The following is a 16,270-nucleotide window of genomic DNA, read 5'->3' as shown; positions in this document are numbered from 1 at the left end:
CATACGTGATCTGTAACCAGTGTACGATACTCCTCGGCAGTTGTGGTGCCTTGCACGAGCTCCACTGGACCCATGGATCCCAACGTGAATTTCCCTAGAGCATAATGTAGCTGTCCCGCAGTATAGGTGTCAATGAGTTCTCGCCTGGAAGACGACGGATTCGCGTCCTCCCATCGGCATGATGAAGAAGCTATCAGGATTCATCAGAGAGTGAAATTCTCTGCCATTGCACCAACGTCCATTCCTGATGATCACGTGCCCATTTCAGTCTTAGTTGCCCATGTCGTGACGTCGACATTCGCCCATCGTTAGTACTGTTCGGTGACTGTGTGTTCAGCATTTAAGCGTGTTAGTTCCGCCACAGTTCTCTGCTTGTCCTGTTTTACCGGTCTGCCCTGCTTACGACGTCCTACGTCTGTAATGAGGCGTTGTCGCCCAATACTACGACGTCTAAATGTGGTTTCACCTTGGTGTCGCCACATGTTGGAGACACCACAGCACTCCTCGAATACCCGATAAATCGTGCAGTTGACGAAATGTTTGTGACGTGCCTCTTGGCCACGACAATCTGCCGTCGGTCAAACTCAAATAGATCGCGCACTTTTGCCATTCTACACATGGACAGCATGCTCAATAATACTACATGCACCGTGTGTGTATCTCACTAGCAATCATTCCTCGCCAGTTTACGTTACCGCCGCCTGGACGGGTTTCTATCGACAATAGGTCGGTGGTCATAATATTTTGGATGGACAAGTGCTCTACCAACTGGATTCCCCAAGCACGACTCGCGACTCGCACTCACCTTACTTCCACTAGTGCTTCGTCTCCTACCCTTCAAGAGCATTTGCCCGCGAAAGACAAATGTCCGGGATTCGAGTCTCTGTTTGGGACATTGTTTTTATCTGCCAGGAAGTTTCAAGCTTAGCTTATTGTCTTACTGTGTATACACTCTGTGGTGTGGAAGATAATATCGCAGATGACTCTTTGATTGCTAATGAGTGTGGAATATTTTGTGGGCTAGGGCTAAGTAGTATCAGAGCTATCCTCACACTTCATATACAAACCTACGGGTGGCAGCTTATTTGGTATGATATCCCACTGGGATCGCTAGTTTGTCAGTATTGGGAGATGATTCCTTTGAGTGAGTGGCTTCTGTGTAGGTCTCTGAATTCTGGTGTGATGAGCATTTGTCTTTGGTTTCAGATTGATTCAATTATATATCAAGTTAAATGGATAACACAGGCCTTTAACAACAGTCTGATGTTACCAGATGCATTGGATACTTATTTATGGACAACTAACCTCTTCCAGAGGTTGTGCACGAACCACCAGCTACAGCGCAACGTCAGAACTCGTGCACAGAAGACAAGTGAGTTGTTGAAAGGCTACAGCTCACTGATGCGAACCATATGATAGTGCTACGTGAGACGTGCCTCTAACACAGAAACCCAGGATGACGGTGAGTTCTGTTTCCCACAGATATTGTATGTTTGCGCTTTTCACAAACCTTCAAAAAATTGATGCGTCAACAGTAATTAACAGGAGAGTAGATTGCACGCTATGTGGAGGTTCTCTGAATATCTCGATAAGCATGAGTGTGACGACGTGTACTTAGTAGTTAAATCCGGAAGAAATTTTCACCCTGTAGCGAAGTGCACTGATTTGAAACATCCTGACGGATTAAAACTCTGTGCCATTCTATGAGTCCTATCGGAAACCTTTGCCCTTTGTGGAGAAGTGCTCTACCAACTATCCGAGGACTACTTGGGACTCAATGTTGCAGCTGAACTTCTGCCAGCACCCATTTTTTACTTGCCATACTTCACATAACTTCTCCTGTATTCTGTTGCGGGGAATATCACTCAGGGAAATGTCTTAACCCCTGCCTAGAGTAGAATTTCCAAAATGAAATTTCTATCAATAGCGGAGAGAACATGCAACCAAAAGACAAAGGTTCCAGTCTTGTGCCTCGGTTTTAATCTACCAAGAAGTTTTAGTTATTTTCATGTTCCATAGATTATATGCATGACTTTTTTTCGAAATGATGTGGACTGCATGTTTTTACAAGCTTTGTACATATGACTTGTCTGTGTTCAGTGATGTGGTGACATGATGCTAAATAGCATAGTCTCCAATGTGCGGAAGGTCTGGGTGCTCTATGGTGCAGGCTAGGAGGGGGGGTGGGTGAGTCACAAGCAGCTTGATGATAGTGGGAGCTTTTTCTTTACGTCCTAGTAGTCTATATTAGTAATTGAAGCTCACATCAGGTGGCGCTGGGTGGTTAGCGTCGATACCACAGATCTCGGAAGCAAAACGCTGTCATGCAGATGTCAAGAACTGCTGTCCCATCCTTGTGACACTGGCATTTCAAGCTTCGCAGCTGAGCTCCATCAGGAGCTCATGCAACATGAGCCAGGCTGAGAGCAGGACGTGCTGGTAGCTGCCCCAGCCGTGGCTAGGGACGCGAGTGTGGGCCCTCTGGATGCAAATCCTGATCCAGCGTCTGGATGGCGGCGTCTGGCGCTGGCGTGGGCCCAGTTGCTCGGCGGCTGGGAGACTTCAGTTCGACACTCGGCCCATCAGCGATGTAGGTGACCCCTCAGACTGCCGGTTCTGTCAGCTTGCCAGTTGATCGGTAGTGGCCTCACAGTACAGCCCACACCAAAGCGGATGCTGGTTCGATGACTCATCGGCTCCATGACTGAACGATTCTATGACTTGCAGATTCGATGCCCAAGCTGTAGTCTGGACGGCGTAAGAAGATCCCCGACAGTTTGCAGCACCGTTGCCAGCTTTCGATAGGGAAGCGAAAAAAGTAGCTGTCTACAGAGCTGTGGCAACGCTTAGGTGTTGCCATAGAAATATTTGTTAAACCTCTTAATTGGTTCAGGTAGACAGCGGAAATGCAGCGCGCAGCCCGCAGAAACTGTCAGGGATCAACATACACCGACTCAGCTGCAGCCAGGTAGCTTGTATTAATATGCACAGAAGGAGATTTGTTGTGGAGTGGCAGTAAATGTCATGTACGCCGCGTGACGAGGACTCTCCGGTTAGGGTAACTCGCTAATTACCGACAAGAAGGCGGTACGCCGCGCCTTGGGGAGCAGTGCGGCCAGCTACGAGCCAGTGATTTGCCTCACACTGTTGCAAATCAGAATACGTACATTATTTATTAATACGTTCTTGGATCACTATTACTTGACGCACTGAATGTCATAACCTGGATTACAATAACCATTTATTTTAGTCTCAGTGGTATTTTACATCATTCCATGACACGGTGTCATGTTTATTTTAGAACCGGGACATCCAATTTTACTTTAACCTTCTATGAACAACGTAAGTTTTGTCTGTAATCCGAACTGTGCCACAGTGAAGACCAAATACACTGAGGTGATAAAAGTCATCGCATAGCGATATGCACGTGTACAGATGCCGGTAGCATCGCATACAGAAGGTACAAAATAACACTGAATTGGTGCAACTGTCATTTGTACTCAGGTGGTTCACGTGAAAAGATTTCGAACGTGATTATCGCAGCTCGAAGGCAGTTAAAAGACTACGAAGGCCGAATGATAGTTGGAGTTAGACACACGGAACATTCCATTTCGAAAACAAATTCAGTATTCCGGGATCCCAGTGTCGAGAGTGTGCCGAGAATATAAAATTCCAGGCATTACCTCCCACTGCTGACGGCCTGCTCTTAACGTCCGAGAGCAACGGCGTTTGCGTAGAGTTGTCAGTGCTAACAGAAAAGCAACATTGCGTGAAATAACCCTTTGGTGTGGTGTGCGATGAACATGTCCGTTAGGACAGCGCGGCGAAATCTCGCTTTAATTGCCTGTGGCAGCAGATGGCCGACGCTATTCCTTTTCCTAACAGCACGACATCGTCTGCAGCGTCTCTCCAGGGCTCGTGAGTACAGTATATCGGATGAACCGTAGACGACTGGAATACCGTGGCCTGTCCAGGTGAGTCCCAAGTTCATTTGCTAAGAGCGGGTGATAGGATTAAAGTGTGGCGCAATGGTCCAAAGTTGTCAACATGGCTCCTGAATAGTGTGGGCTGGTCCAGCTGAACCAATAAGTGACTGGAAATGGTTATTTTTATGACTGACAATGCGCCATGTAGGTCGCAATTGTTCGCATTTGGGTTGAATTACATTACAGAAAATTCGAGGGAATTATTTACCCATTCAATGGAATATTTACGGCACATAATCGAGAAATCATGCCCTGCGCAAAATCCTGCACCGGCAACACTTTCGCAATTATGGACGACTGAAGAGGCAGCATGTATCAATATTTCTGCAGGGGACTCCTGACTACTTGTTGACTCCATGCCGCGTCGAGTTGCTGCCCTCGTGTCACTTAAATTTACGAGTAAGTAACAATTCGTCTACAGAATAAAAGGGTTTGTCAAGACGAAATTATTTTAAGCCAGATTCATTCTTAACTTTACTACACGTGAGTCATTTGGTAAATTATCAAACATTTTTGAAAACGCGTTCTAAACTCGTTTCTGATCCATTGACAGCTTAAGTAATCCTTTTTTTTCTAGTGCTTTGGCTCATGGCAACTATTCTCGGACTGAAACGGATTGTTTATGACGAATTACATTAGCGAATATACATTTTGTGAAGGGTTGGGTAAAATACTTAATTTTTTGAAGATGTGTCCTCAGGATATTAGTGGGTGGAAACTGCTGCCTTGTGTGCAGTCATTACTTTCGTTATATATTATCTGTCAGCCGGCAAATTATGCCTTAAGACAGTAATAAGTCACAATACATCTGTTTGTCCTTACGAAACCAGGAATCACATGACGAGCAACAGTTGGCGAACTTAGTTTTTCATCTGTGAGTAATGTATTGAGATATCAATTCCATTTACTGAACATTTTAGGCACACTAGATGCATCATTTGATATTCGCAGGGACGTAGTCAATTTGCAAAACGTCAACTCGTTTTACCTGTTACAATATATCATATATATACTTATTGAGTATTACTCAACACAGAAATGTCAGCAATAATGTGCCGTGAGATGACACTCTTCCTCTATACTACCTATGTCAAATTCAAAAACGCTTTCAACACTATCGGATTTTGCCAACATACCTAGCAATTACTGACATGCTTCATGTCACATACCCGTTCATCAATTACTAATCAGTGTACTTTGTAGCCTTATGTACAGCTACGACAGATTATTCCTTGTATGTATTATTAAAACAGGTCGCTGTGTCCAGCACCTTACTTTGGCAGCAGGAATTATTCTTGGACGACTTCCTAAAGGAATGTTGGAACGAAGTACTTTCATGGTGAATGTACTGGTTGATATTTAGTTTATGACGTGTCAATAGCTACGAATAATTTAAAAACAATAAGAAAAAGTTTTACCGAATTTTCATTTTGAGTGCTAGGTTACGAAGACCACTTATGGTCAGCTTTGCTGCACTGTCGGGATCCTCCACTACTTTTTCATATTTTAACACCCTTAGTTACGATATCCACAGCGGTTATGTAAAGCAGAAGTACGTCAGCCGACACGAACGGATGAATATGTTGTGCGCGCGTATCACATTCTCTCTTTTGTTATAGCTGTCGGCTGCTCACAATGCAACCCCCATGAGATGGTCTGACATCTCCTCTTCATGTCAGACGCTCGACGTTCAATTCGTATAATCTGCGGCGAAAAAGTGTTTTTTTTTCTGTCTCTGAGTGAGGCGCTTTGTTACATAGAACTATAATTGGGGATTGTATTGTGAACTGAAAGATCATCCGTCGTGTTGCAGCTGTTGGCTGTTTTCTTATCTTTACCTCAGTATTTCAGTTGGCACGTAAAGTATCATACGATAATAAGCAACGAATGACTGAAACGCTTTCGGTTAATTCGCTGTACGTGCATTTATATAACAATTGACATTCTGTAACCTAAAATTTTACATTAGGTACGGTACAAAAAAGTTTTGGTAAAATTGCAAGGGAAAGAGAAACTAGATGGGGAAAGTTAAACTTCTAAACCAGTCTAGTTTAGTAGTTTATTAAGGACAAGAAACTATTATGAATATACAGGGTGTTTCAAAAATGACCGGTATATTTGAAACGGCAATAAAAACTAAACCAGCAGCGATAGAAATACACCGTTTGTTGCAATATGCTTGGGACAACAGTACATTTTCAGGCAGACAAACTTTCGAAATTACAGTAGTTACAATTTTCAACAACAGATGGCGCTGCGGTCTGGGAAATTCTATAGTACGATATTTTCCACATATCCACCATGCGTAGCAATAATATGGCGTAGTCTCTGAATGAAATTACCCGAAACCTTTGACAACGTGTCTGGCGGAATGACTTCACATGCAGATGAGATGTACTGCTTCAGTTGTTCAATTGTTTCTGGATTCTGGCGGTACACCTGGTTTTTCAAGTGTCCCCACAGACAGAAGTCACAGGGGTTCATGTCTGGCGAATAGGGAGGCCAATCCACGCCGCCTCCAGTATGTTTCGGATAGCCCAAAGCAATCACACGATCATCGAAATATTAATTCAGGAAATTAAAGACGTCGGCCGTGCGATGTGGCCAGGCACCATCTTGCATAAACCAAGAGGTGTTCGCAGTGTCGTCTAAGGCAATTTGTACCGCCACAAATTCACGAAGAATGTCCAGATAGCGTGATGCAGTAATCGTTTCGGATCTGAAAAATGGGCCAATGATTCCTTTGGAAGAAATGGCGGCCCAGACCAGTACTTTTTGAGGATGCAGGGACGATGGGACTGCAACATGGGGCTTTTCGGTTCCCCATATGCGCCAGTTCTGTTTATTGACGAAGCCGTCCATGTAAAAATAAGCTTCGTCAGTAAACCAAATGCTGCCCACAAGCATATCACCGTCATCACTCCTGTGCACTATATCGTTAGCGAATGTCTCTCGTGCAGCAATGGTAGCGGCGCTGAGGGGTTGCCGCGTTTGAATTTTGTGTAAACTCTGGCGCATGAGACGATACGTGGACGTTGGCGTCATTTGGCCCGCAGCTGCAACACGGCGAACGGAAACCCGAGGCTGCTGTTGGATCACCTGCTGCACTAGCTGCGCGTTGCCCTCTGTGGTTGCCGTACGCGGTCGCCCTACCTTTCCAGCACGTTCATCCGTCACGTTCCCAGTCCGTTGAAATTTATCAAACAGATCCTTTATTGTATCGCTTTTCGGTCCTTTGGTTACATTAAACCTCCGCTGAAAACTTCGTCTTGTTGCAACAACACTGTGTTCTAGGCGGTGGAATTCCAACACCAGAAAAATCCTCTGTTCTAAGGAATAAACCATGTTGTCCACAGCAAACTTGCACGTTGTGAACAGCACACGCTTACAGCAGAAAGACGACGTACAGAATGGCGCACCCATAGACTGCGTTGTCTTCTATATCTTTCACATCACCTGCAGCGCCATCTGTTGTTGAAAATTGTAACTACTGTAATTTCGAAAGTTTGTCTGCCTGAAAATGTACTGTTGTCCCAAGCATATTGCAACAAACGGTGTATTTCTATCGCTGTTCGTTTAGTTTTTATTGCCGTTTCAAATATACCGGTCATTTTTGAAACACCCTGTAGAACGCGCCGGACGTCCGTCATAGATGGCTGACGAAGTAGAAGAAGGTTATGAGGTGTTTGCAGTGAAAAGATAACGAAGTCACTGACATTTTAGTTCTCAGAATTTTGAAGAACGTGAAACACGGGCCGCTAGGTTAAAATATCTATTCCCTCTTCCCTGTCATGATAAGAGCACAAAATGGAACCACGTGTGGTGTATTTTGAAGTATTCCACCTCAGCTCTTTTTCCTAAGTATTTTATTATACCTCACACTGTTGACTAATTCCGTCCTTACATGCTATTTTGAAGCGAAGTCTACAAAAGATCATATCAAAGATACAAATATACGAGTATGTTTGTCTGACTGACTTCTAAAAATAATATTTTACTACGAACAGCCTAAAATTGTACTTATAGGTATCAATGTGTTATACATTTTTTTTTTGTTCTTTATTGTAATTTGGACACCCCATACAAGGTGGGCTGGCAGCGGAACAGTGTACTCCGCTCTTCAGCCATAAGCAGTACAATAAAAAAGAAAGGGAGACAGACAAGTAACAGAATGGCGGTTTAAAAAACAGGAGATACAATAGTTAAAAAACATGAAGCCGTTCACACTTGATGAAACAAACAAGAAAAACCGTCGGCACTGGGCACAAACACTGACGATGTAGATGACACACGTGAACGAAGGAGCGTGGACGGCGAAAAACACTGAGGCACAGACACGACGGCACAGACACTAAAACGAGGGCGATGATCTCCGGCGCGCGAAAGTTCACGAGGCGTGTGCGAGTCCGGGGACCTGCCAAGAGAGGAGGAGGAGGAGGAGGAGGGGGAGTGGGAAAGCGAGAGGGGAGAGCAGGGACGCCACGGGCAGGGGAAAGAGGGGGGAGAGAGGAAGGGGGAGGGGAAGCCCGGAAGAAGAGGGGGGAGGGAGGGGATGGGGGAAAAGGAAAGAGAAGGGAAGGGAAGAGAAAGGAGGGAGGGTGCCGAAGGGAAAGGACACCAGGAGGGAGGGGGGGCAGGGTCAAAGTTGATAGGAGGGGTAGATGGAGGGGACGAGGACATCATCAGGGAGAGGGAGCTGGCGGAAACCACCTTGGGAGAGGGTAAGGAGGGTGGAGAGATGGAGACCAGGTGGGACGTGGGAGTACAGGCGCGGCAGCGGGCGGGGGTGGGAGAGGATCGGGGAGACGAGCGGGTGAGGAGGATCGAGTTTACGGGAGGTGTATAGGATTCGTATCCTTTCGAGGAAGAAGAGGAGGTGGGGGAAGGGGATAAGGTCATACAGGATCCGCGTGGGGGAAGGGAGACGGATGCGATAGGCAAGGCGGAGAGCATGGCGTTCAAGGATTTGGAGGGATTTATAAAAGGAAGGGGGGGCGGAGATCCAGGCGGGATGGGCGTAACAGAGGATAGGGCGGATGAGGGACTTATAGGTGTGGAGGATGGTGGAGGGGTCCAGACCCCACGTTCGGCCGGAAAGGAGCTTGAGGAGACGGAGTCGGGAACGTGCCTTGGCTTGGATTGTCTGGAGATGGGGAGTCCAGGAGAGGCGACGGTCGAGGGTGACGCCCGTGTTATACAATTACTATTCTGTAAATAACCGGCGGTTATACCCGAACTGAAAACGAGCACATAACGTGCAAGCGTCGGAATCAAAACTGGAGAGCTTACTGCGTGCAGTAATAGTCTTCTTTATAGATAATACTGCGTTATAGGACACTATACTTGCTCATTTTCGTTGTCGAACACGAACTGTCACTTCTGTCCACCTAGGAAACAGTTACAGCAAAGATACAGAAATTTGAATCAGTGTGTTCACAGATCGATACCTGAATCAAAGACGTAACGCACTTTATGCTATTATAAGCATATATTAAAAGGTGGAAAGCGTGAAACCAAATCTAGGACTAAAGGAGGATTCACACTTAACGGAACGTCACCGTCACGTTTTGGACCGTCGACGGTCAGAGAAATTTCTGAGCATTCACACTAGACGGCACGTCAACGTCGACACAACGTCGTGTGATGGTTCATAATCGTCTATTGGCTTATTATCGGCATAGTTTCGGATCTTCATAAAATGCCAAAATTTAATCTGAAGCAACTTGCAATGATTGCAATTGCCGTTGATGAAGAGGAAGAAGAACGGCGACCAAAAAGAGTGTGGGTCAGGAATATGTTAAAAGGCCGAGAATGCGAAGGAGAGTTTCATACCCTTTACAAGGAGCTGGAAGAGGAGGAATCGTCCTTCTTCAAATATTTTAGAATGTCTAAACAACAATTTTTTTACCTTTTAAGTAAGATACAGACGAGGATTACGAAGAAAAATTCAAGATTTAGGTGTCCAATATCACCACGACAGAAGCTGATGATGTGCTTAAGGTATGCTCAGTTTAAACATTTATGCTTTTTAACTTTGTCGATTCTTGTTTTATCTTCTGTTTGTCGTAAAATTATATTATGACTGAAGCGTAAACTTCTGCAAGCTGCACCGGCTTTAATACCTGATTTTCTCTATGTTACCGTATTTGAAAAGCCGTGTGAAGCACATTAAACAATATGTTTATTGTTTTCTGTCAGTGTTAACTGTTAAGAATATGAAATAAATAACATAGTATTGTTTTCCAGTGTATATTAATATCTTTTTCGTAATAGCTAGCACTGCAACCTGGATTTCAGGTGGGGTGGAGGGGGAGAAGGGTGTTCCAATAACACACTTTAGCCACTTAATGTAACAGTTATTTGCTCTGTGCACTATTAAGATTTGTGAATGTGTATTATTTGTGGGTGGCTTTAAACACTCAGCATTTCTTACTGCATTGTAAGTTATGCTAGATAAGTTTTCTATATGGCTCTTTATTCATGACTAATTTAATGTTTCTCAGGTACTTGGCGACAGGTGATTCCCTTCTCACATTATCGTTCAGTTACCGACTTGGGCACTCAACTGCCCATAACATTGCTAAGGAAGTATGCCAGGCAATAATTGATTCAATGTTACCTGAAGTAATGCCAACTCCAACAGAAGAAGACTGGCAACGAATAGCTCAACAGTTTTTGGATCTATGGAACTTTCCCAATTGTATCGGTGCAATTGATGGGAAACACATTGAGATTGTGGCTCCTCCAAACAGTGGATCCCAGTTTTATAACTATAAGCAAACATTTTCCATAGTTCTTCTTGCACTAGTTGATCCCAACTATAAGTTTATAAATGTAGACATTGGGTCTTATGATAAAAATAGTGATGGGGGCATATTTGCCCATTCAAACTTGGGGAAAGCCTTGGAACTTGGCAAATTGCAAGTGCCAGGAGATAAGAGACTTCCTGGTACTGATGTTGTAGTGCCACATGTGATTGTTGGTGATGAAGCCTTCCCACTAAAAACTTATTTATTAAGGCCATATCCAAAAAGTCTAGCAAGTGGTGATATTGCCATGAGTGCTTTTAACGCCAGGCTATCCAGAGCTCGCCGAGTCTCAGAAAATGCGTTTGGGTGACTAGCCCAGAAATTTAGAATTTTTTTAGGAGAATTAATTCAATGCCAGAGAATGTGGACAACACAGTGATGGCAACATGTGTTCTTCACAACTATATCAAAGAAAATGTTTATGCACAAACTGAAGCAGCAAATGGGACCCTTGTGTTGCAGGAGCTAACTGGACAAGGTGGTTCAGCTACATCATCTACTTTTGTTGTATGGGAACACTACAAAGATTTTTTCAATTCCCCTATTGGTAGACTCCCATGGGAGTTATTATAATGTGTATTTTCTTATGTGTTCAAAAGATATTCTCAAACAATTCCTCTTTCTATTTGTAAAAAAAAGAATGCCTGTAATTCCACTATATCTGACACTGAGTGAATGGCTATGTCTACAGTGTGTCTAAATTATTCTGAAACATTTTCCTAGTACCAGATCACTTGAAGTACTCGGCTGTGAGAATTTAAAGATAAAGTTTGGAGGAAAGGGGTGTCTGAAGCTGATGTCACTTTTCCATAAATGTATTCAACCATTTAGTACTATAGTAGCTTGGGACTGATATAACTCAACAATAAAGAAATTTATTAAATGGTCCTGTAAAGCTGTTGTTTTATTTATAAATAAATGGAACTCTTATTTAACAAATTTGTTCAAATAAATGTGCTGATGTAAATAATATCTAGTGTTATGTTGTGAATATTAAATAGGGCAACAGGTTGCAGTTTTTGCATTGGGAATAAATATTACAAGGGAAAAATTCCAAGTTTTGTGAATGTTCTCAATCTGCACAAGTGTCCACATAAAACTATTCCCCTTGACATGAATATCAATGTATTTGGGTGCAGATTTGTAATTTCTTTCATAAGGGCTGAAAAGCAGTACTTGACATTGTTTTGAAGGCTGAAAGGAGATGTAATCGGTAGAGATCATGATCATAAATTTTCGAGCCATGAAGTTCTAAAGATTCCAGCTGTTGGAGGGCTAGTTACTGCTAAAACATCAGTAGATGCAGCAGTATTGTTTTCATATCATAAACCATGTTTTTTAACAAACTTGATCCAGCACAATATTTACATATGCAATATTGGAAAAGCACTAGTTTCATGGTTATCCATTACAGACTATGATTATTTCAGTAGCATCTCTATACACTCCAGTGGATGAATAATGCCTGTTTTTGAAAAGAATTAACATTTATTTTGGTGTAAGTAGGTGTATTTACTGCAGAAATGTGTGCTAATACATGTTTTTAATACTGTGATAAATAAGATACAGGTTACTATTTCACATTTTAATTACATCCACAGTTATAAGGTACTGAAAGTCTAAAACTAAGGCAAAGCAAAAGCCGTATGTAATCCTTCACATCTCATTTGAATGGCTCAAAAAGGGGTAACTATGCTGCCACAAAAGTCTTTGGTCACTTACCTAATAGCATCAAAAGTCTGACAGATAACCATGTAGCATTTAAAAGGAAATTAAAAGAATTTCTGAATGGCAACTCCTACTCATTAGATGAATTTTTGGATATAGTGAGTAATTTCACCACCCCCACAAATAAATTAAAGTGTCATGTAATATTTTGTGTAATGTAGTATCTTGTATAGACACCTTTTATTAACCTGACACGTTCCACATCATTACGAAGTGTCATATTCATGATCTATGGAACAAGTACTAATCTAATGTCTCTAATCTACAGTTGGGTATGATTTGTAATTTCTTCTGTCAGTAATTCATAATAGCTGAACTAATCCAAGATGGGAAAGAGTTGGTGTAACATGCTGTGAGTCTGCAAAATGCATCCTAGTTAGCAAAATGAAAAGCCTTATGATTTATAATTCATAAATGAAGACTTTTGAGGTTTTAGGAAGAAAGTTGTTAATAAAGAGCTTACCTGGATTCTTGTTTCACTTAGATGAAGAAAAAAATCACGTTCTTATTCCTGATACAAGTATTACCGAAAAAGTTACATATAAATTATCAGTGAGCTGTTCATTCATTTACTATGATGCTGTTCTCCATAGGAAACATGTCTAATAGGATACACCAGATTTTGGCTGCCTACAACACTATTGAAATTTTAAATCTAAATAGTATAACCAGATAAACTTCTGTTCCTTCATATGTAACAGTAGCTCTCATTCAGAACAGTAATTCATATCATAGTAAAATATTGGTTGTCACTGTAAGGGCTTAAGATGATCAATAAGTATATATTCATCTCTCACCTCCTTCCCCCCCCCCTCCACACACACGCACACACACACACACACACACACACACACACACACACACACCATCAAAAAATAAGAAAGCCTAGCCTAACCAAAATCCTGAAAGAAAATTTCTTATTAATTTCATGTTAAGTCACTTCTGACTTGGCTGCTTGGTTCTCTAAAATTCTAGTCATCAGCATAAATAAGTCACAAACACAACAAAAAATACTTTGGGTGTAACAGGTGATTGTTTACATTATTTGGTTGTTAAGACAGAACTACACTGTGAAGAGACTTTTTATTTAATCAACTTATACATAGAAGTGCTTCCAAACTGTGTAACAAACAGCACTGTTCACGATGTATCACTATTAATATTTTCACACACTTGATCCCTTTCTAGATCAGACACTATTCTGTAAATTTCGTCTTTAGTTTGTATTTGCCGCAATGGGGACAATCTTTTTATACTGGCACATATCCCTGAAAGAAAACTGTCAATGTGATCTTCCTTTGGCTGTGTCGCTACAATATAATTCATCAGAGAAGCAGATGCAGAGTCTGTAGTTCTCCTCTTATTGCCACTTTGACTACGCTTTTGCATGACAGGCCTGCTTGTCTCTGACCTCAAATCACTGTTATTTTCAATGTCTGGAATAGGTGATGACACCTTACCGTTTGATTCATCCTCTGAACAAATATCAGCAGTTATGTTAGAAACTGTTTCCCGCTCCAGCATGTATGGGCGCAGGAAAGCCATAATCTCCTCATACTTCCATGGCTTCTTGGGTATGGCAGCTTGTCCACTCTTTGTTTTTTTAATAACACGTTTTCTAAATTGGTCTCTCAGTGACACCCATCGTCGCTTGCATTCAGGGCCTGAAATAAGACAACATATACAGCTGTTAATAGAGTGCATGGGGTAGTCTAATGCTTTTTCAAAAAATAATTAGGGACTTCCCAAACTTTTAACAGGGACACAAACACGGTTTGCTTTCATTTATTTTTACAACAGCTTCCCAATAATATGAGGTACTTTTCATTTGCTATGCTGTTAATCAGCACATAGGCAATAGACACCATTTCTTGGAAATCATCCAGGTTTCTATAAAAACATACTTTTGTTCAAAAATTTTCATGAGTAAACGCTCTCTACAAAATGTTCAATTAAAGCCTACACAAAGAAGGAACTTTGTAAGCCTTATCTAGAAATTTACAAAACTGAAAACAAACATATTTGTATACTGTGATCTTTTTCTAGCTCCAAATATATATGAGAATAAGGTAGGAGATTCATTACGTACTAGGTACAAGAATGACTGTCCATTTATTTCCTTTTCACATGAATCAATGTAGTAAGTGATTGTATATTCTGTCATCCCATTAAAAGGTGTTTTGGTAATTACCCAGTCACAATGTGTCTGTTTTACATAAAAGAAGTGTTGTTTCATTCTGATCAAACGTACAGAGCAATAACACTTTTGTAATTTAAAGAATACGAGTGGACCAAGTGCATTGCCAGATTTTCTGTATGGTGTGTTATTTACATAAATATTAAATTAGTGCAATATTTTGAAATTATAGCAACATTATTACATTAGATACGTTATATTTTACTTTGAGGCTTTATGCTCTGCACAGCACAAAAGTGTCTGCTAAATTAGTTTGTGCTACTCCCTCAGATAAATACTGGAAATATACAGCCCAATAAAACTGACTGGAACTATTCTCCGTTACGTGTATACAGCATCCAGGTGCAGTTCATAATTTAAAGATCCTGATATGCTAGGTGCACGTCAATACAACATAAATTCGGTCAACACCAGTGTATTTACGTTGCTGGAGTTTGTAAGTTTTAAAAAACACCTTGTACAGTATATAACGTTTTTACCGTGGAACGCTGCACACGGTACTCCACTCAAATATTCATCGTTGTAGCGAAAACTTTCCCACATACTAACTACGTACCACTTAACAATCCTTAGTAGAAAGTAAAATTAAATTGCGTTTCATTTACCTGGACGCCCCACCTCTTCTCCAATTTCCTTCCACAGTGTTTCTTTCCATACGGAATCATTATATCTCCTATCAGTCATATTATACAGTTCTGAATGAGAACGAACTAATTCAATCAAATACTCGTCGAACTCCATTATCTAAACAAAATAATAAATACAATAGAAAACACCGGAACTTACTTGTAATTAGAATAAATAACAAAGAGAAACTAGGAACTATAAAAAATTGAATCTTACATGTTAGGTACAAGCAAAGTTTTCGAACCACATCTACAAAACCTCACTCTTTCCAAAACATATAAACAGGGGCCGAGTAAAAACATGGAGGCAGTCCTTCGAAAACCAACTCACCGTCATGACGGGAAACATTCTCCGAAAGAATGCGTGACGCTGACGTTACGGAGACGCTCCGGGGCGCTGACGTCGAGTGTGAACACAGCCATTAGAAACACAGGGAAGAATGTTTTGACGTGACGGACGTGACGGGGACGTTCCGTTAAGTGTGAATCGACCTTAACAGTGTGCCAAGGCATAAGATACGTCTGCAGAGTGCGGTGAAATCCAGAAAAACAGGGGACAAGTCTTTAATAAGTTCTAAACTAAAAAAAGAAACGTAGAAATACACTCTGCCATACGGTACATCATTAGAAATACAACCTTTGTTAAAGTAGCTACACATAAATGTAACACATATTTATAAATGTAAATGAAAGCGACATTCACGACTGAATTGTGACTGCCGGGAATTTCGCGAAGGACTGGACCAGAGGTTTACAAACATTCATCCACCTTTTTATTACACAGTTTTAGTGAGCATTAAAGTGAGCAATATACTCAGTTATGAAATATCTCTGGCAAAATGGTCACCAAAAGAATTTTGAATATTAATAAACACGAACAGAGATTTTGGGTGCCGTAAGTTACGCAACAATCAGTTAATGAGG

The 16,270-nt window shown here is 41.6% G+C and overlaps 1 protein-coding gene across 1 annotated transcript in view; it reads right to left on the bottom strand.

Moving 5' to 3' along the window:
* The window catches only part of LOC124777131 (transcription factor Adf-1-like), a 122,426-nt gene extending 106,743 nt beyond the window's left edge, over positions 1-15,683 (bottom strand). Inside the window, exons 1-3 of the mRNA XM_047252426.1 lie at positions 15,678-15,683; positions 15,326-15,464; positions 13,984-14,187 (exon numbers count right to left, since the gene is read on the bottom strand). Of these exons, the coding sequence (XP_047108382.1) occupies positions 13,984-14,187; positions 15,326-15,464; positions 15,678-15,683 (349 nt within the window). The remainder of the gene's footprint in view (positions 1-13,983; positions 14,188-15,325; positions 15,465-15,677) is intronic.
* Between the last annotated feature and the right edge of the window lie 587 nt (positions 15,684-16,270).

The sequence above is a fragment of the Schistocerca piceifrons genome, chromosome 1 (assembly GCF_021461385.2).
Source record: "Schistocerca piceifrons isolate TAMUIC-IGC-003096 chromosome 1, iqSchPice1.1, whole genome shotgun sequence".
Classification (NCBI taxonomy): domain Eukaryota; kingdom Metazoa; phylum Arthropoda; class Insecta; order Orthoptera; family Acrididae; genus Schistocerca; species Schistocerca piceifrons.
Note: the sequence above shows the minus strand (reverse complement) of the source record. Positions and strands in the feature narration are given on the sequence as shown.